A 20,351-nucleotide genomic window follows, 5' to 3' on the forward strand; every position below is an offset into this window, starting at 1 on the left:
TTCAAGGAGGGATAAGTTTTTTAATCTCTGTACAGCACATTACATTTTAAGTACTTTAGAAATAATAATTCAAATTAAGAGCAGTATTGTCTGATAAGAAGCTCTTTTTTTGCATCTTCAAAGCTTATTGTTGGCAATAAAAAGATCCTAAATATGTAAAACATATGTAAAAGCTACCTAACAAGGCATTTAGTTTTTAATGGCTTTTTCATACTAATTCAAAGGTCTGCTTTCCTCAGTTACACTTGATGATAAAAAGAACAGTGATGGGAAAACGTTTTCTCTCAAATATACACTATACACTTCTTTTTACAAAACATTTTGAAAATCTCAGGTTTCTTCCCAATCGTCTTGTGCCCAGTCAGGCATCTGGGAGCAGTATTCAAACTCTGCTCCCTTGTAGCGTAAAGCATGGAGATACATCACCAGATCTTTGGGTGATGGGTCTGGCCTCACTACTTTGCATTCTGCACACAGAGGATCCTTATCATCTGGCTGCTCAGCTGAACACATTTCACCACTCTCTGTCCTGCACATCTGGACTTGGGGGACCAAGTCCTGAGAACACACGGATGTTTCACTCTCAGACACATCCTTCAATGCTTCAGTACTGCCAGAATTGACATTTACAAGAGTGGCCTGTCTGGGCTTAACACAATTCCCTGGACTCTCCTGCACATTATCTTCTGTGATAGGTTTCAGGTCTTCCTCAGCAATGTCCAAGATACTCAGACTTTGTTTCGAAAGGTGTTCCTCCAGCAATGCCCGAAGCAGCTCCTCATCAGTTTTATTGAGATTTCCACCTTTGCCCTTCTCAGGACCCCAGGCATCGGTGTTATAGATAGGATCATTCACAATTGGGTGTCCCAAAAATTGTAGATGAACACGGATCTGATGGGTTCGTCCTGTATAAGGGTAACACTTTACCACACTAGTCTTGCCATTGTAACTGAGCCTCTGGAAGACTGTTTTACACACTTTACCCTTAGGGTCCACTCGACAGACACCCACTTTGTAAGATACAACCATGATGGGCTCTTCACAGATCACCTCATTTTCAGGAAATTCTCCAACAACACGGCATACATATTCCTTCTCCAGCTATTGGGGAAAGGGAGAAGAAAAATAAAAATCAACATCAGTTCTAGAAAGCAAAAGAGATAAGTGTGTCAGAACGACAGGAAGTTACCCACTATTGCTAACAACAACAACAACAACCCATCTTTCACCAACCTACAGCCCTCCGGATATATTGGACTATAACAACCATCATTTTGGGAATCATGGAACTCATAATCCAATGCATCTACAGAGCATCAAGATGGAGAAGGCTGATTTTTCAGCACAGCCTGCTTATCTTCCTCATGCTACTCTATCCTTGCATTGTTTGAAAATCTGTACCAAGACTAGAAAAAACTTTAGAACATGAAGAACAGAGATCAACACTCATAACTGGTTCCTGAAGTTCCTCAGATGTCAAGAAGATTTCACAGAGGTCAATACTAATTTGGTCAACAGGTAAGAACACATCTCTCTCCAGAGTTTAGCAGAACTTCTTCAGTCTGGTACCCCCTATATGTGCTGGATGCCAATGAATGGGAGAGACAGGAACTGTAGTCCAATGTATTCAGAGGGCACCAAGCTGGGGCAGGGTTGTGTATTCCAATTATAGCTCCTTTTATAGCTTTTTATTTCATTTATAACTTCCTTCCATCATGGAAGTCTAGGGAGTGTAGACAGAGCTTCTATACCTGAAAAGATGTAGCAACTTTGCTGAGACATGTACACAGGGTAGGATCTGAAGGCACATTAAATTTAAGATCCCAATAAACAATTGTTTCTCTTTTCAACCTCTGGAGCCTATACATTTCAAAGGTTAATACATAATATTTTTGCATAAAGGAATTTTCTGAGAACCTCAGTTTTGAAGTCTGTAGTCTACCCAGCAAGTAGAGGAGCTGAAAGTTCATCAAAAGCAAGCTGAGAAAGGCCTTTTTTAAATTTGAGGATGATCAGTATTGTCTGTTCTCTGGTTCCAAGCCACATGCAAACAGCTCTTTCCTTGCAGTGCTCAAGAGTTTGAAAAAATACTTTGCATTTAATAAAAAGCTTAAGATTTTTCATATTCATGTTTACAGAAAAGAAAACATGAAGTACTGATTATATAACATGCAAAAAGGTTGATAAAGAAATCAACAAATATAATTTTTGCTTAGTGTAGAAAGTTGTAATATATCAAGGGTGAACAATATAGTGCTCCCCAGATATTTTCAACAGCAGTGACCAGAATCCTTGACCATTGCTTGGCCAGGGCTTATGGGAGTTGTAGTCCAAAAGATCTGGAGGGCACCAGGCTGTCTATTCCTATAATATGCAAGAATTCAGTTATGCAAATTTCTGAGCCTACAAGCAGCTGTTTACTCACAAAAGGTATTGCATGCAGTCTGCAAAGAGTCTGAAACAAGACCTGAAAAGACTGAGTGACTTAATAATAATTTTATTGCATCCATATTTTCAATTTGTAGAACAAGAAAAAATAAGTAAAAGAAAATTGAGATATAGATCTCAACTGGACTGGGGAGACCTGTTTGAACATCTCTTTGAACCAGGAAATCACTTGGGTGAACTGACCTACCTCTCTGTCTACCTCTGTGTCTAGCATGGGACAGCTGTAAAGATACAGAAAGGGGGAATAACCCTTTCTAATGTTAGGGTTAGCCTAGGGTTAGCCTCCCAAGCCACTCTGAGCTTCTTGGGAGAAGGGTACATTATCAATGCAAGCAACAACAAAAATTCTCTGATCTTACCTGCCGCTGTCGCACTTGCTCATCAATCCTCTTGGATGCCTCAGCTGACTTGGCAAACATGAGGACACCTGATGTCAACCTATCGAGCCGATGGACGGTGTGCAACTCCTTCAGGTTATGCTCTTTACCCAAAATAAAGATGACGGTATTATGCCTGAATCTGCCACATGGATGGACTGGTAAAGATGAAGGTTTGTTTACAACCACAACCTCATCATTTTCTTCTAGAAACTCAATAGTCTGTGCTGTGACAGGCGGTTCATGGCGGTGTACTGTGTTCCTCAGAAAGTCATTATTCTGCAAGCAAAGCAATTATGATACATTAGTAGGAGCAGAGAATTCTCAAGTAGCCTGTTTACAAAGAATTATGACAAGATCTCTACTAATAATAAAAAAAGAGGCATTTAATATTCAGGTTAGGAAGCTAGTAACACACTGGGAAGATTTTGGTGTAGTATCTACAAATGTGTTATTATCCACCAGGTAAAGGTGTTTAGATATCAAATTTCTATGATTGCTTATGGTCAAGAAAGGGCTTGCAATTCATATCTTTACCTCTGAAGTAAGATACTTAGTTCTAAAACATAACAGAAACATTCAAAGTGACATGAAATTAAAAGCCACCTAGACTTTTAGAATTTAAAACAACTGCAGTATTGTGTCCTAAAGCAATGATGTCCTTTGGTATTTGTGTAATAGACAGGGGACTCCGGAACAAAATGCTGCAGTGTAGAGTGCTTCTGTTCAAGGTTCCAACTGCTCTTGATTCTTTATCCATTTTGCAGTTCTCTAACCATTTTGAAGGGATTTTTCTAGGGGGGGTGGGCCTGACACATGCCCTATCCCAATTACATATTTTTATTTTTTCATTGATCTCTATGGACAGCTGCTATTTCTATTATGGAAACGTTATGTCCATTTCTGAATGTTGTTTAAAGTACTTGCTGTTAAAACTAGAAAAGAATCTGCCCAGACAATAAGACAGTTCTACCTGGATCTCCCGCCTTTTTCTTTTCTCCTTGTCCAGCCATGCTACCATTCCCTCCCCACGACCCGTGTCACCCCTCTATGCCAACGCTGCACATCAATAGGCTGTTCTGGGTACATTCAAGATACAACGGGCACAGTCTTAAGTGGCAGAGAGCCCAATAAGCTTTCAGCATTTCCCTTCTGCCTTTCCCAGCCTGAAGACCTTTGGATGAGACTTATTTCTTATGTATATTGCACAGTATTTACATCCCACCTTTTTTTCTTCAATGAACTCAAGGTGGCTCACACAATTCTCCTCCTCTTCTCTTTTTTATCCCCACAACAACCTTGAGAGGTAGGTGAGGATGAATGATAACGGCTGGCGAAAAAGTCTCCTAGTGAGGTGTGTGGCCAAGTGGAAGCTAGCGTCCAGATCCAACACTCTTAACTACTACACTGCACCAGCTCAGCACTGCTGGAAACGCTAGGAGTTGTAGTCCAATCCATCCGTAGGGCATCAGGCTGGGGATGGTCGGTGTAGCAAACCTCCTTAGTCTTCCCTCTCCTCACCTTGAGGATGACGTTAAGGTCCCGCACGGGCTGCTCGTTGAGCCGCAGGCGGCCAGCTTTGGCCGCGGCTTGGTAGTACTCGAGAGGCTGGGCGCGGAACTCGGTGTCAAAGACGTGCAGGAGGCTCTTGCCCACCCAGCGGCCCTTGCAGTAGTTCTGGAAGTCGAAGTAGTAAGGCCGCACCTTGCGAAGGCCGCCCTCGAAGTAGTAGCTGGTCTCAGCGAAGTGAACCTCGTTGAAGCTGACGCCCGGATTCCGCTTCTTCGGAGGCGGCACGTAGCGCCCCTTGCCCTCCTCGGGCAGCCCGGCCCGCTTCTCGCGCTTCGCCTCCAGCAGCAGCCGCGGCTTCTTGGCCGGCGGAAGGGAGCTCCCGCGCTCGCCGAGCTCTGGGACCGGAGCCTCCTCCATGCTTTTGCCTCCCAGGCAAGAGGCTGCAGCGGCCAGCGAGCCACACCGCCAGGCTCCCGCCTCACCCAAGCGCGACACTCGCCAAAGCTGCCCGGGCGGGTGCAAGAAGCGCCGCATGGCCCGCCGACTTCCACCCACGCCGCGTCGACAGCCTCCGCGACGGTGCGCAGCTTGCCAATCGCGCGCTCGGCCTCCGTGACGAGCAGGCGGGGCGACAGGAAGACCTGCCTCCCTCCTCGCCCGGCGCTCGGGAGGCACGAACCAGGCCCTTTGGTTTCCTTCCTATTCCCTCCTGAAAATAAATATTGCTCATGGCGGCCAACCATAGTAAGCCCAAGACTCGAAACAAAACTGGAACAAATTAAATATGCAATGAAAAACCCAGCTTCTAACCCATTCCACATGTGCTCTTTTGCTATTTTTTAGGGGGAGTTTGCTAGATCTCAAGATCTATCTACTGGAGTCAAGGGCAAATTAATGGCGCTTGGCAAAAATACACCCAAAATTACAGAATGGGCACCTCCGAGGATGGGGCTCGGGACTTGAGTTTGCAGTCTGTTCGCAAATCCACTCCTGATTCTCTTCCACCCCAGCCTTTCTTTTTTCAGTAAGTTAATTGAGGAGGGGTGATGCAACATTCTTGTTGCTGTCAGATGCAACTGCCATAAACAGATCTACTGCAAATTACCCAGAGATCTACCAATACAACCTGATCGTTTTCTCCCCACTCCTGTCCTAAGGTATGCCTTACATATCAGCAATTCCTTCAGAACTTTTTAAATCTCTCGGGGAGAATTCCGTCACAATAAGCTTAGAGTAGGTGCCTGACACACTGAGTTCTTTAAAGTTTTGGCACAGCACAAGGTGCGGAACTGCCTTTGGTTGTCCTGAATTAACAAGCAGCAAAGTGCAGGCACACACCTGTTTACTGAGTGTGTGTATCAATATTCTCACTTTGGTCAAAACAGATGAATGAAGCCACCATGTCTAGATACTATCACTACTAATGTCTAAGGCAAAAGGAAGAGGGCTATCAGGATCATGACCTATTTGTGTTCACCTTGAGGCAGGTGGGGGGACTGTTGATAAGGGCAGATGCTGCAGTAGATAAACCCCAGTCTAATCTGGCAAAGAAAATCTGCCTTATGAATGTAACAATAAATGCAAAGAAGGAAAGCAAAATCCATTATTTTATTACGTTCTAACAAATGCAATTGATTTCTGGTATATTTTCAGTAGAAGCAGACTACATGGAAAGTATTTTCCAATTTTCAGATAACCAAATAGGCTTTATCACAGAAAGCGCACAGATGCATTGCTAAATTTCTTCCTCCTTACAAGTAAAACCCTGTGCATACACATCTATGAAATAAGACAGTTAGACTGATACTAGCTGTTGTCTTTTGAACTCATTGTGCTGCTTTTCCCCTCAACTGCAAGAGTTCTTAGGGCTAGAGGTACTGCATAAATTGTTGGGCTAGTGGAAAAAATTCTCCCAAACTTGTATTTGAGGCAGTATCAAAAAGGTCCACTTATACATGTGTTTGCATATATGCCATATGAATACCTATTCCTTCCAAACGTAGTTCACAGGTTTTCCAAAGATCCTTTACAAGTGATTTAAGTCTTTTTAAAGTTCACCCCTAGAGAGAAAGAATTGACCATTACTAACCATGAAAATAATCTTCTCCTAAATCCAGTGTTTACCTACAGCTAGAGAGATGAAAAATATTCCCAAAGATAACAGGTAAATTCACACATCACACCAAGCTACCCTGTGAATAAGCATCAGAGGGTTGGTTTCCTGAACCTATCATCCACCCAGCAAACAATCAAGCTCACTGAAGATTCTTCATCCTCACCTTTCCCTTCCCCTGTCCCTTTGGTTGTCCAGCCAGTATCCCAGGGTCTTCCACAGCTGACACACCCTCCCTGCTCTGTTCACCACCCTTTTTGCTGCCCTTTTTAAAGTCTCAAGAGTAAACAACTGGGGTCTTTCTTTTTTGGCCCCTGAAAATGACACATTTATTTATTTAGTAGATTATTTGCAGGTGCACAAGTGTACACTTATTCAGAATGTGTAGTTCTTGCCTGGTCAATATACATGTCTGTTTCAGCTGTCAAAGTGAGGGCCAGGCGTGACTGCATATGATCTAATTTGTGCACCACTGCCAGCTGTGATTTTCCTAGTTGTCAACTGAAAAACACTAGTAAAAAGCAAGGAAAATAATTGCACCAAAATGGGATAGCAGCAATATCACAAACTTACCTTTGTGCTGATGTAAACATACAAAGCCCTGAAAGGCTTGGGGCCAGGATATCTGAGGGAACACCTCTCTCCACATGTTCCTGCCTGCTCTGTAAGGTCTTCATCAGAGGCCCTTCTCCAGGTTCCTCCCCACAATGAAATGAATGGGGAGATGGCCAGGAGAAGGGTCTTCTCTCTAGTAGCTCCCCACTACCGGAATTTACTTCAAAAAGAAATCCACCAGGCGCCCTCACACTTTTCCTTCAGACATCAATTGAAGACATTTCTATTTTGTAATCATTTTGGTGAGCGAACTGGTTTTTATAATGGCTTGCTGCTGCTGCTGAGAGTTTACTTGCTAGACAATATTTAAAATGATTGTTTTAAATGGTTTTTATTATCAATTGACTGTTTAATTTTATTGTTATCCTATTTAACTGTGTTATATATTTTTATTGTGCTACTATTTTATTGCTTAAATTGAATTGTTTAATGAGTGTTTTACTGTTGTCTATGTAAGTCACCCAGAAATCCTTGGGCTAAGAGGTGCAGCATATAAATGAAATAAGTAATAAATAAGTAATAAATACCAATGTACTAAATTAATTTAATAGTTGAATTTACAATTTTTAGTGCTCTCCAACTTTTCAATACTTCTGGATTTCCAGCTACTCCAGAAGAGGAAACAGTAACCAGTTCCCTTGCCCTTGCTTTATGCAGCTCCTTTTCAAAGCAGAAAATTAAAACAATACAGAAATACCTATAGATTTAATGAAAGTAAATGGATAAAGAAATTTGCTCACTTGCAGCAACTGCTCCAAAAGCGTTTTGGGGGGGTTAATATCCCCTCTTTCTAGAGTAGCTGCATATTGGAGGAAGCACTGAAAAGGTGGAGGCCACTGAGAATTGTCAGTTCAGCATTTAAAATCAATAGTGTTACATTACCGGGAGGGTGATAATTAGTCCCCAACCTCTTTTGATGAATTTTCTGTTTCTGTTTATTGCCCTTTACGTTGTGCTTTTTCACTGACAGCTAAGCACTTAGACTCTGGCAATGGTGTGCAAATTAGCCTGTATGCAGTCCTATCTTCTGCTGCATTGCTATAAGTGCATACTTGCATACCTACAAAGGACCAACAGTGCAAGTTCAGAAATTCCGCAACATCCATTATTCCCCAAAATGCAACAAACAAATAATACAAGTAAAATAAATAAATGAAATAAACAGAAATAAAAATGTTACAAATGGAGGAAAAGTGAGAGTCCTACCAAAGTGCCATTTGGACAGAACAGGCAGTCCCTAATGAGATTGTGGAAGCAAGTGGCAGGAGCATTTGCCACTCTTGCTAAGCAGTTTTGTAACTCTTTTCAACTACCCAGAATAAAATCTCCCTGTCAGGTTCAGCCAAGGGATAATGAGAACCTTTGTGGGTTAAACAACCCTAGAACAAGCTATGGGTTCTCATTAAACATTAAATGATGAACGTAACTGCCAACCTTGGTTTAACTAAAACAGGACATAAGCAGCAAATAAGTCAGGGGAGGAGCAAGGGGGAAACATGTATTCTTGTAGCTCATTCCTGACAAGTGAATTATAGTTTAGTAATCCAGGAACTGAGCATCCGAACTAAATCATTCTTAGTTCTTAGTTACCTTTTAAAAGTATAATAATACTTTTGAAAGCTTGTCATTTACAGCCTCAGGAAGGAGAGATTCAGAGCAGAATGTATGCAGTCTAACCTCATGCATGCTCACTGGAAACTAAGTCCCACTGTGTTTAATAAGGCACACTTGCAAATGTGCATGGGATCACAGCATTAAATGAACACACACATATGATACACCAACAAGATGCAACCTTTTTGGCAGACTTGCGATTTTGGCTAAATTGTAAGAAGGCAAGATATGGTTAATATAGCCTTATGAAGTACTCCTCTTTGTTTTCTGGGATTCTCAAGACATTATCTTCAAGAAAGACAGTTATACTTTTCAATAACTGTTTCATTACAGCAACACCCACAACAAAGTTGGGACAGGATGTTTTTCATTAGTGTAGAAAGGTAGGAGCATATTAATGTTTTACCGAGGCCACTGTTTCTCCTTGTCTGTCAGAGGAACATATATCACCCCCATCAGCTGCTTTTCCACAATCTGCCCTTCTTTTGTCTTGTCATATTGCATCATAACCTGGTTTCCACCTTCTGGCCCAACTGGCAGAATTAGTCGTCCTCCTGGTTTCAGCTCATTCAGCAACTGGTGAGACCAAAAGGGAAAAAGCAAGAATTCAATTTATATGTGAATGATATTGTCGAGCATTTGACATCTCCAGTATTTCATGCCCACAACCTAGCCCCCAAATCCATCTCAGTGCTACTATATGCAGAAGATGCTGTATCGCTATCTCAAACTAAAGTGGATGTGAGAAGACAACTAAAGGCACCTTCAAACTATTGCCAGAAGGAAGATCTTGAGGTAAATTACAGCAGCACCAAAGTAATGGTATTTTCAGGATGCTTTAGACTGTAAATGGTCCTTGGATGAGCAACCAATTGAACAGGTCAAAGTCTTTAAATATCTTGGCATGATTTTTCAGGCATCAGGAACATGGACTGCTCAACAAGAATATGCTGTACAAAAGGCTTCACATACCATAAGAATCTTGAGACAATTTTTCCACATCAAAGGACATAATTTTATACTAGCAGTGCTAGAAGTGTATAGAGACAAGCCATTAGCTCAGATGCTATACAGGATTCTACTCTGGGTTAATACAAATTTAAAATCAATAGAAATTGCACAGTCTAAGTTTCTTAGGCAATATTTGCTGTACCAGGTTGTGTTCCAAATGCTTCTCTGAAAGTGGTCTTCCTTCAGTATCTACACAGGTCTGGCTCAGGACATTTGATTTTTGGCTACAGCTGAATTTAGCTCCTTCCAATCTGCTTTCCTTTGCTATGGAGAACTCTCATGAGAATAAGTGGGTGAAAGATATTAAGTCCAAAAGATGTACTGTCACCTGATCTATTACTGACCATTGGTTAAGGCAAGGTGAGACATTCATTAAAGCAGCACATGCACAATATTGAACATCAAAACAATTTGTTTGCCACTGAAAAATCCTTGGTCTGTCCTTGGTATGAGTGCATTTTAACAAGCTGTCCAAAAACAACGGGATGGTATTTGCAAGTGCTAACTGTTCCAGAATATAGAAGGGGCTTTACATGTGTCTTAATGTCATGCCTTCAATGTTACTTGAGAGTCATATCATAGGACTTCCATTACAAAATCACATATGCCCATGTGGTGATAGTGTTGAAACACTTGCCCATGTACTGGTGTTTTGCTCTTTCTATTCAGATGCACATAAAGGGTTTATTTATCCCTCAATGGTTAAGAAACCAGGCAGTTCTGACTTCTACGTATCTTTTCTTCTTGCAGACCAGGATAAACAGGTGCCAGGTCAGCAAAATTTTAGGGTTAGTTTTAAACAGTCAGCTAAATTTTAAACACTCCGGTAAATTTTTAGCAGCAGCAACTAAAATCAGGTCAAATATGATTTTATAATTGTGATTTTTACAGACTCATTCAAATTTTGACATTGGTGTGTTAGTGTGTATGTATATATAGATATACATAGATATATAGATATATATAGTGTGTACGTATACATGTATTATCTTTATGATCTTAATGTTCTGATTTTATATTTTGTAATATCTATGCAAAGGTATGTGGCTAATGCAAATAAAGGAATCCTGTCTTTAAAAAAAATCAAATACAAAGGCAAACTAAAACAATGGATTGGATTTAGTTTTAATCATAGTTCATGAAGACACACGGAAATTTAGAGGTCTTAAATTAATCCCAACTAACTTCAGTCAAACTGATTCCAATGCTTGACCCAAAGCTTGAGCAGATCTAGCTCTATTCCTTCGGAAAATGTGAAATTATTCTTGCAAGAAAGGTCACCATAGGTATCCAATTCTGTAGGACACTCAAGGAATAAAATATGGCATTTAAGAGAGTTGGAAGACCCTAACCCAATTTCTCCTACATATTTTGCTTGCTGACGATGTCTATGAAATTTGGCAAGAGAGAAATATTGTTTGCAGGAGTTGCATGACAGAATGCGGGAGTCAGTTCACCAATAAAAGGCCACAGAAGTTTCTCCCTTTTTGATTCTATTTTTGCTCTTATGATAAAGATCAGAAGGTAATATCAAATATTTTTCATAGCTGCTTTCTAAGCTTAACAATGTGATAAATGTCGGGGACTGGGTGTTATTCTCATATAACCCCAGTCCTCTATCAGCTCCGTTGGCTTCTCATCGAAATCCAGGCTCAATTCAAGGTGCTGGTTATTACCTATAAAGCCCTAAATGGCTTGGGACCAGGATACCTAAAGGAACGCTTCTTCCCTATTTGCCCTCCTGCCCCCTGAGATCGGCAGCAGAAGCCCTCCTCCAGGAACCCTCTGTGAAAGATGTTAGGAGACAGAGTACCCGGAGGAGGGCCTTCTCTGCGGCGGCACCCCGTCTATGGAATGTGCTCCCCAGAGAGGTCTGCCTGGCGCCAGCATTATATGTTCTTCGGCGCCAGGTTAAGACCTTTTTATTTAATCAATATTTTAACAAGTTTTAATATTGAATTTTATTACCATATTTTAATTGCAGCCAGAGTGGGTCGTTAATTTATTTATGTTATACTGTTATGTATTGGAATTTTATTTGTGTAAGCCATCCCGAATCCAGTCAGAATCAAGAGGCAAGACAGATGGGCATGTTTCTTTCTTACCGCCTCTGGTACTGTGGGTGCAGCTGCTCCAACATGGATGGCATCATAAGGGGCTTCTTCAGGGTATCCCTTCCTGCCATCTCCAACTGTAGAAACAGAAAGTGAAGTGAAGGTGGTGAAGGCGGCAGCTTCCCCTAAATAGATCTCCTCTGCCCCTTTCACTTGAAACCTACACGTAGGTGAGACTTGTATGCAGGTCATGTTAGCACTGGGGATCCTGAAACGGGGTATAGAAGCCACAGTAAGAAGCCTAACGTGAAGAAACCAGTTTTCTGGCAAACGTGAGATGCCCGTCTCTGGTAGACTGCTGCATGGGAAGGAAATGGAAAACAGAGAAGGCGGTGGCAGGAGGAGAAAATGGATGACCCGTCCACTTTTGCCTCTGGCTCTGCCCACTGCTATCTGCAGGTCAGCTTACTACTGCCCATGTGCCACTCTTGACCATGAGGAAGTGTGGTCCTCAGAAGGAAAAAAGCTGCCCACCCTTGTATCTGTAAGCTTTGGCTGTTGGACAGTAAAGAAATGAAATTTATTATTTTCCTTTTCCATCAAGACCAGAGAACTATGGCTACCAGAACTTTGGAACAATCCAGGATATTAAGTCACAGGTTGTTTTGCTATCTTGACATTCTGAAGCTGGTTAGCTTAATTTTTTGGTTTGGATAAAAATGGCTGATTTCAAGTTTCAGGGCAGCCCACACAAAGAAAAGGATTACACTTTTGGGCAAAATACTTTTCATGTCTCATTTTATCAAACTGAGCTGCAATAATCTGAACTGGGTCAGTAGACTGAACTCATTTTAGCCTTCCCTGTGTGTATGTTCATGTTCTTCCATTTCAGTGTACATGCAAAGATTTGGAGCAATGAAGAGTGATGCTGGGACTGAAATAGGCACTGTTGTGCTGCTCCAGTTTGGGGCAGCCAGTGTATTCACCAAGCAAGCATCTCCAGAGTTGAGCTATTTAACAGTGGAAATTAGGTATAACATAAAAGGCACTGTTTCTTTTCTTCAGTCTATCCTCCAGTAAAGAAGGTAATATGAGGAAGCCCCCACAGATGATCTCCAGGTATGGGAGAAAGCACAAATGGGCAGCGGCGTTCTCCATGGTAAACAGTGTTGGTTCAGTTTATCATAAAAATAATTTGGTGATTAAGTTTGAGTGAATCCTTAACGGGGCAATACTTAAGAATAATTTGCTGTTGTATCTTTAGACAACCTATCTTAGTGTTTGTGCTAGATCAGCTCCATCCCAGCCAAGGAAAAGAAGTTTTCACAAATGAGAAGGACTGCCAGCTTACCAGTACAGAAATCTGCTTAAAGATTTCAGACTGGAGAACTCACCTAAAAGTTTTACTTGGCCAGAGCTCAACAAAGTTGGATCGTCTTCTTTGACGTTTCTGATGGATTCGTGAACTAGCTCTTCAATGTGTTCAATGCCGACTGCCTTCCCTGTGGGACCTACCTGTAGGAACATCCACATGAATTTCAGGCAGTGTTACTGCTAGAAATGCATTATTTTATAAAGAGGACAGCGGGTTTCCCTTAGGAGGAGTCTTGTCCAATGCCTAATTCCATTTAGTTACCCCTATAGCCTGCTTTAGAATGCCTGAAGGATACACCTAGTAACATAGTTACTCGAAAATGAATACCCATTGGCTAGTCTCTCTACAACTGAACCCATCATGCATTCTTCATAATCATGGAATATGCTAACTGGCCTCTTCCAATAAAAGACTACAGTACAATCCCTATGAATGCCTACTCGGAAGTAAGTCTCCCCACATTCAATGGGACGTACTTCCAGGATTTGTGGCCCCAGAGTGCCTTTTTGCAATGCCAGATGGGTGGCAGTTTCAGAATTTTCTAGAGAAGGATTTCTTGAGTTCATCGTTTAAAGGTCTTTGTTAAAATTGAAATATCCCTCAGTGAATCCCTTTTCCTTTACTGAATTTAGTATTGTACAGTAGCCAAATACCTATTTCAGCTGAAATAGTGCCAAGTATACCTGATTGTTCGCTTCACTTTCTTAAAATTTGTATGCCGTCCATTCCTTGCATCTCTGGATAGCTGATCGTGTTTAAGGAATGTATGTTCTGAACAGAAAAGCTTCACAAGAGAATCCGTTTGGCAACCCACCCCCCAACTATTTCTCCTCCCCAAAAGTCCGCACAGAAATCCACAGTGCATTCTGCTTACCATCCTAGCAAAGCAAGCTGTGAGGTATCCACTTCCTGATCCTACATCCAATGCTTTTGCTCCTTCCACTAGCTGTTCCTTCAGTAACTCAAGGGCATGAGCATGCTATAAAAACAAAGAAATAACTCTTACACTTCCTATATAGCCAACTTTGTGATGTCTTTCCCAAAGACACCAAACTGCATGCTTAGATATGCAAATCTACTCAAGAGCCAGCAATTTCAACTCCTTGTTTACATGCTAAATTTACAAAATCCCTAGTTCATGTGGTCTTACTCTCAGAGTACAAATAAAGGTCTCTCTCTCTCAACTCGGCTTCAGCAGACATTTCAGCTAAGAAATTTCTCCTGCACACCTGAATTTCAGGGCTCTTAATTTGTGATGGGCACAGACAAGGTTTCTTGTTGACCTCGGCCACTCACATGGACAGGACATTGTTACTGTGGTAGCAGCAGCGGCGGCACCTTGATATTTATTCATTTATTTAAAGTTTTTTATAGACCATTCTATAGGAAACACTCTCACAATTTACAACATAAAACACAGTAACAACAATAACATTTTTTTTCCCGATTTATATCCTGCCTTTTTCCTACAAAGAGCTCAAGGCAGCTTACATCATTCTCCTCCTCCATCTTATCCCCACAACAACATCTGTGATAATCACAATAATTTCAAAGATAAAACCCACAATTAACAGGAAATAAAATAATAATATACAGCACAGAATATTGATCCACTGCACCCATTCAATAACAATCTGAATAAAAACTGATATAAAATCACATCATCTGTTCAGCAATTAAAATTACAGGAAAATAAAAAAAGGTTTTGACATGGCAACAAAAGGTATAAAGTGTCAGCACCAGGCATACCTCCCTGGAGAGCTGGTTCCATAAATGGGGTGCCACAGCCAAGAAGGCCCTTCCATTTGTAGCCACCATCCCTGCTTCCATGGAGAAGGACCTATGTAGATGATCTTAGGATCTGGGCAGGTATATATGGGAGGAGGGGTTCCTTTAGATATGCAGAACCTAAGCTGTTTGGGGCTTTATATGTCAACGTGAGCACCCTGAAGCAAAACCAGACTTCAATTGCTAACCAGTGTAATTGACAAGGAACAGGGCTATATGTTCAACTGGCCTGTCCCAGTTAGCAGCCCCACATAAAGTACATTACAGTAATTCAAATGTGAGGCTACCGGTTCATGGATTACCATTGCCATTTTCTGTCCATCTAGAGCACAAAACATAGGGGTGCATCTGATATAGGGTGCTACTGGCCACAAATGCCACCTGCTGTTCCAGGGATCCAGGAGCACCACCAAGCTCCGTCCTTTAGGGGAGTATGACTCCATCCAGGACAGGTTGAATATCCTCCCCCAGACTGAAGCTCCACCTACCAATAGCACCTCTGCCTTGTCTGGATTAAGGTTCAATTTATTATCCCTCATCTAGTCTATTCCCACTCAAATACCAGTTCAGAGTTGATACCACCTCATCTCAATCAGATGTGTAGAAGAAGTAGAGCTGAGTGCCATCAGTGTACTGATGATTCTTCAGCCCAAACCTCTGGATGACCTCTCCCAGCAGCTTCATGTAGATGTTGAACAGCATGGAGGCAGGATGGAGCCCTGCAGCACTCCATGACGTAACTGCCACGGGGCCTGGGTGCTATCCCCCAGCAACACCATCTGCAATCAGCCAGCCAGGTAGGAGCAGAACCACTGCAAAGCAGTGCCTCCAACTCCCAGCCCATCCAGAAAGATACCACTGTCAATGGTATCAAAAGTTGCTGTGATCTCCAGAGATGCTTCTAAGGAGGGGAGAAGATGCTTATGGTAGTGCATGTGGTTTGCTTATATAAAGCTCCAGTTTCAGTGTTCTCGAATCTTCAGTTCAAAGATTCTCAGGTTGCAAAAGCAGACCTGCCAGTCATGGGTTGGTTGAACCAATGGTATGAGACTTGGGGTGAGGGAAATTTATCCATTTGTGGCCTTTGTACTTTCTCTGCTGAGCATTATGAAGGTGTAACTGTCCTTCTATGCTGCTTAAAAGATGATGTCAAAAGTAAAAATGTAAGTATGCCTTACCATGTGAGGTGCACTGATTGTAGCCTTGTATCCTGAAAGAAATCCATTTATAAGTTTGTTTTGCATGTTGAGAACTACAATGATTTTAGCATTTTCTACTGACATTTTTCACATCACAAGTCCTACTCTCTCAGTCTACCTCAACAAAACAAAGACTTAAACTCTCCTGCTTTGAGTCTGTCTTACTATCTGCAAGCCATTTCAGTTACTTTAGTGCCAAAGCACCAATCTGGGGGTTAAAGACAGTAAGGCTACACACAGTGCAGTAACTTCTCTATTAAGTGGCAACAACCAATGACATTTCTTACCAATTGATTGAGGAGAGTCCATATAGGGGAAATACTTGATATAGTGGGCTCTATCTGTGGCCAACAACACATCATAGACACGTTGAGACTTAATTACACCATTTTCTAAAGAAAGAGAAAGAAGACAATAAGACAACTGCAACTGGACAAGTTCATGTCTACCCTAAGATGGACACCTGCTCATCTGGCCAATTGCCAACAAGCAGTGGCTGCACTGCTGGTCAGTAAGAAAAAACTGCTGTCCATCCGTCTGGGTGAAACTAAGCAGGGATCAGTCCTGTCCCAAGGGAGCAGCCCTTCACCAGCTGCACAATAATTTACTAATGCAGCATTTGAAATCTCCCATTATTCCACTTCATTGGATGACTCCAGGTACTAGTATTTCAGCTCTTTTGTACAATATTACAACCTGGGATCATCCAATGGAGATTCAGGACAGACAAAAGGAAGCACCTACTTAAACAGTGCAATATGTTACTAGAAGACATGACAATGCTTGCCCACTTGCACAGCCTTAACAGAAAATCAGACAAATTCATGGAAGATGTGCTACTGGCTATGAATCAAGAGGGCTGCATCTTATTCCCAGCATCCGAGTCAGTACCTGTTGCTGCAGAACATGAGCGGGAGGGTGCTATCAAGCTCACGTCATGCTTGTGGACTTCCCAGAGGCAGCTGGCCAGCCACTGTGTTCACAGCATGCGGCACTGTCTTTGGTCTAATCCAGTATACATCCTTTCAAGGAGCCCCATCTCTGCCCCCACACCCCGTGCAACAAGCCGGCAGGGATTTGAACGTGGTAGATCATCTGCTACATAACTCCCACTCATTTAGAATTACAGGGTTGTATTATTTGATTTAGTATATTTTAGGATTTTTTAAAGATAGGCATATGATTAATTATGCACAATATCCAGATAGTTCAATAGCTGTGCTAAAAATGAGCCTGGGTGTAGGCTACTGTCTGCACTTACTGTAAAGATTGTTGAGCAGTTCAGCATGTGTCTTCCCACTTGAGGTCCAAGCCATGGTTCGTGTCAGCAATAGTCCCATGAGCAAAGCAGCAAAAGGCAGAGTATGGCTCATCACACAAAAATGTACAGGAGATTCCCAGGCCTGACCAGCCAGTCATGGTGAGGCAAAGAGAAAAAGATTCTGTAGGGCAAGATCATGTAACACCCAACAGAAACCAAATGCCCCACAAGCAGAATCAGCCAAGTTTAAGAATAGACGCACAAATGCAAAAAAGAGGAGGAGGAGGAGGAGTTCACAGAAAGAACATTTTTCCTTAACAAAATCTAAATAGACTAGTTTACATCAGATGCCATTCATGCCACATGATGTTAGCGAGGGATGGTTTTTTTTGGGGGGGGGGGAATATATGTACAGCAACACATTTTATGTATGGATGCTTGTGAAGACAACATGGATCAGTGGCAAGTCTGTTGACAGGCGACAAGAGTTCTTGTCTTCTCTGTGTTGAAATGATCAAACCTAGGTCTCCCATTAAATTTCCAAGTCCAACGTAAAGAGACAGGCTTAACATTTGAAACTCTACTGGCTTACAGCCCAAATTCATGCTGCACTGCTGTATCATGCTGGGCTTCTCATTGACTGTGATTTATAACTTAACCCTTTCAGCAGGTACTCCTGCCATCTGAAGTGCAGTAAGTGTGAGTGGCTGCCAAGACAGCTTTTTCATATTTGGCTCCTGGCCTTTGAAATATCCTTCCCAGGGAGTCTCTGCTGGCATCCCTGTTGGAGTCAAATAGATACCAGGCCTACATATTTTCCATTTGCTTAGGTTTAAAGATCGCTAACATTAATTGTTTTTAACATAGATATACTATTGGACTGAACTGTTGCTGTTTCAGTTTGAGGTTTGTAAACTCTCTTTTAGTATTTTCCTTTTGCATTATTATTATTATTGCATACTTGTTTCTTACTACATTGTTAGCCAACCCTGGGAACAAAAGTCTATAGGGAAGTGTAGGATATAAGCTATGTAAGTAAGTAAATAAATATACAAACATTAAGTCATTACGGTGACAAGTATAAATCGATACAAAAATAAATACAGGGAGGGCTAATAATTTGGGATGCTGGTGGTATGCTAGCAAGTTTATTTATTTATTATTTAAAGTTTTTATAAACCGTTCTTTCATGGACACTCAGAATGCTGTACAGTGATTAAAGTTCTGTCAACTTATTTGCAAAGAAAGGGGCATTGCTGTCAGTTACCTCAACAGCATACTGAGTACTTGTGGTATAGGGCCACAGGGAGAGAGGTGGCAGAATCAATTGAGGCTATTTTGTTTGTTTGTTTGTTTGTTTAAAACTTTTCTATACCGTCCCCTCACAGACATCTCAGGACAGTTTACAACAAACTAATACAATAAAATAAAAATTGGAATAACTGTTGCACAGCATCCAATATTAAAATTAAACCACTAAACAACACAGGTTAACAATTAAAATACTGGGAGAATGAAAAGGTTTTCACCTGACACTGAAAGGAAAGAAGCACTGGCACCAGGTAAACCCCTCTGGGGAGCATGTTCCACTTTGCGCTTGGGAGCCCCTTGCAGCAGCAATGAGGTGTTCTTTTACTACTGTATCAGCCTCCCCTGCCTGTTACCACTCAGATGAGTTGGACTTTAAGTCCCAGAATCCTCAGGCCAGGGCAGTGGGTTGCATTAGGCCCACATGCCAGAGGTTCTGCCCCTCCATCCTCCAACCCATATGTGTAACTATGGTAGGAGGAGTGTTGTTAGCCAGGCTGACCACTCTTCTCTTTGTGCTTAGTGAAACTGGGGGGGGGGGGGGGGGGGGATGTGACTGCCAAGGCAAATACAGCCACCACCACCTCATACAGTAACCCAAAATTGGCAAATTGTCATGGGGGTTGTTGTGTCATGCCAACCTGGATTGCTTCCTGCAAGATCACCAGTTTTCAGGGCACCCTTTACCCTAATACCTTGGTTTGTTCTAGGAAATAACCATATGATGGGTTTTCATGGTATCTGAATGCAGAAAGCCAATCTCATTGTGGGTCAAGGAAGCAGTGAATAAGCCTCTAACGGGCTGTTCCACTTTTGTCCAAGTGGTACTTTAAAGCATCACTGGCTCACCGGTTCCACTCCAGCTATGACCCACCATATATTTTTTTACCTTTTCTTCCATTCTTTTTGCAATGTCTCTCAGTGGCAGCTAGTGACAGTGCTCCAAAGTGCAGAAGCAGCACATATGGGCAGACAGTACAGCTTCACCACCTTGTTATGTTTACCATTTAAGATGCCACTAATGTGTGCATTTTTAAATTATTATTTTTGGATGCTATTTCAGAAATGTGCACCTCCACCTAGCAAAACTGCAAACCTTTGCCTGGTCCTGATAAACCTCTCTTCTCAAAGTGCTTGAGGCCTTGCTCCACCAGTTTTACTTTGGCTTTCATTTGCTAGCAATAAAAGGACAAACTGTCTAAAGAAATGCAAAATAACTAATCAACGTATTTGCAGCCTTGCTTTGTCAATGTCCGTGGACCAAGGGAGAAAGGGCAGGATAACCCACGATAAGCCAGACCATCTGCCAGGAGCACTGCGTAGCTTATTCGTGTCGTGCGAACTCACCCGCCAGCTCCAAGAAAGTGACTCAGCGCAGGACCGCCACTGCCCGCTTCCCAAGCACCGTGCCAGGAAAAGGCGCCCGCCACCAAGGACTGAGAGCGCGGACTCACCTGCGCAGTTCCACCCAGTCCTTCTGGACTCACATGCTAGCGCGCTCTGCCCCTCCCCTCGCAGCCGCCGCTCCCTATTAGTGCTTTCAGTAAGAGGGCAGGGAGGGAAATCGCTGTTTTGGTGTCATACGAAAAAGAGACAACTTCCGCCCGGCTTTAAGATGTCTCATTGAACTACACGAAGCCGTCTCTTGTTTTCCAAAGAGATAAACTTAAGAAAGA

General features: G+C 42.1%; 2 protein-coding genes across 3 annotated transcripts; both read right to left on the reverse strand.

The window, feature by feature from the left end:
• Positions 1-4,878, reverse strand: RPUSD2 (RNA pseudouridine synthase domain containing 2). The gene is made up of 3 exons (XM_044437149.1): positions 4,347-4,878; positions 2,808-3,104; positions 1-1,101 (listed from the first exon to the last, which is right to left on the reverse strand). Exons 1-3 carry the CDS (start codon positions 4,869-4,871, stop codon positions 331-333), a joined length of 1,593 nt encoding a protein of 530 aa, XP_044293084.1. The 5' UTR covers positions 4,872-4,878; the 3' UTR covers positions 1-330.
• Positions 4,879-5,926: 1,048 nt separating this feature from the next.
• Positions 5,927-20,265, reverse strand: LOC123026674 (protein-L-isoaspartate(D-aspartate) O-methyltransferase-like). Of its 2 annotated transcripts, none has more exons than XM_044436570.1 (9): positions 20,130-20,265; positions 17,368-17,509; positions 16,394-16,498; positions 16,086-16,117; positions 13,994-14,098; positions 13,139-13,259; positions 11,796-11,881; positions 9,086-9,255; positions 5,927-6,397 (listed from the first exon to the last, which is right to left on the reverse strand). In XM_044436570.1, the coding sequence occupies exons 2-9, from the start codon at positions 17,477-17,479 to the stop codon at positions 6,385-6,387; spliced, it is 744 nt and encodes a 247-aa protein (XP_044292505.1). In that variant the 5' UTR covers positions 17,480-17,509; positions 20,130-20,265; the 3' UTR covers positions 5,927-6,384. The 2 variants fall into 2 exon arrangements, with proteins under 2 accessions (XP_044292505.1, XP_044292506.1); XM_044436571.1 differs by having other exon boundaries at positions 20,023-20,236.
• Positions 20,266-20,351: the final 86 nt, after the last annotated feature.

Source organism: Varanus komodoensis, unplaced genomic scaffold (assembly GCF_004798865.1).
Source record: "Varanus komodoensis strain SLA01 unplaced genomic scaffold, ASM479886v1 scaffold3, whole genome shotgun sequence".
Lineage (NCBI taxonomy): Eukaryota > Metazoa > Chordata > Lepidosauria > Squamata > Varanidae > Varanus > Varanus komodoensis.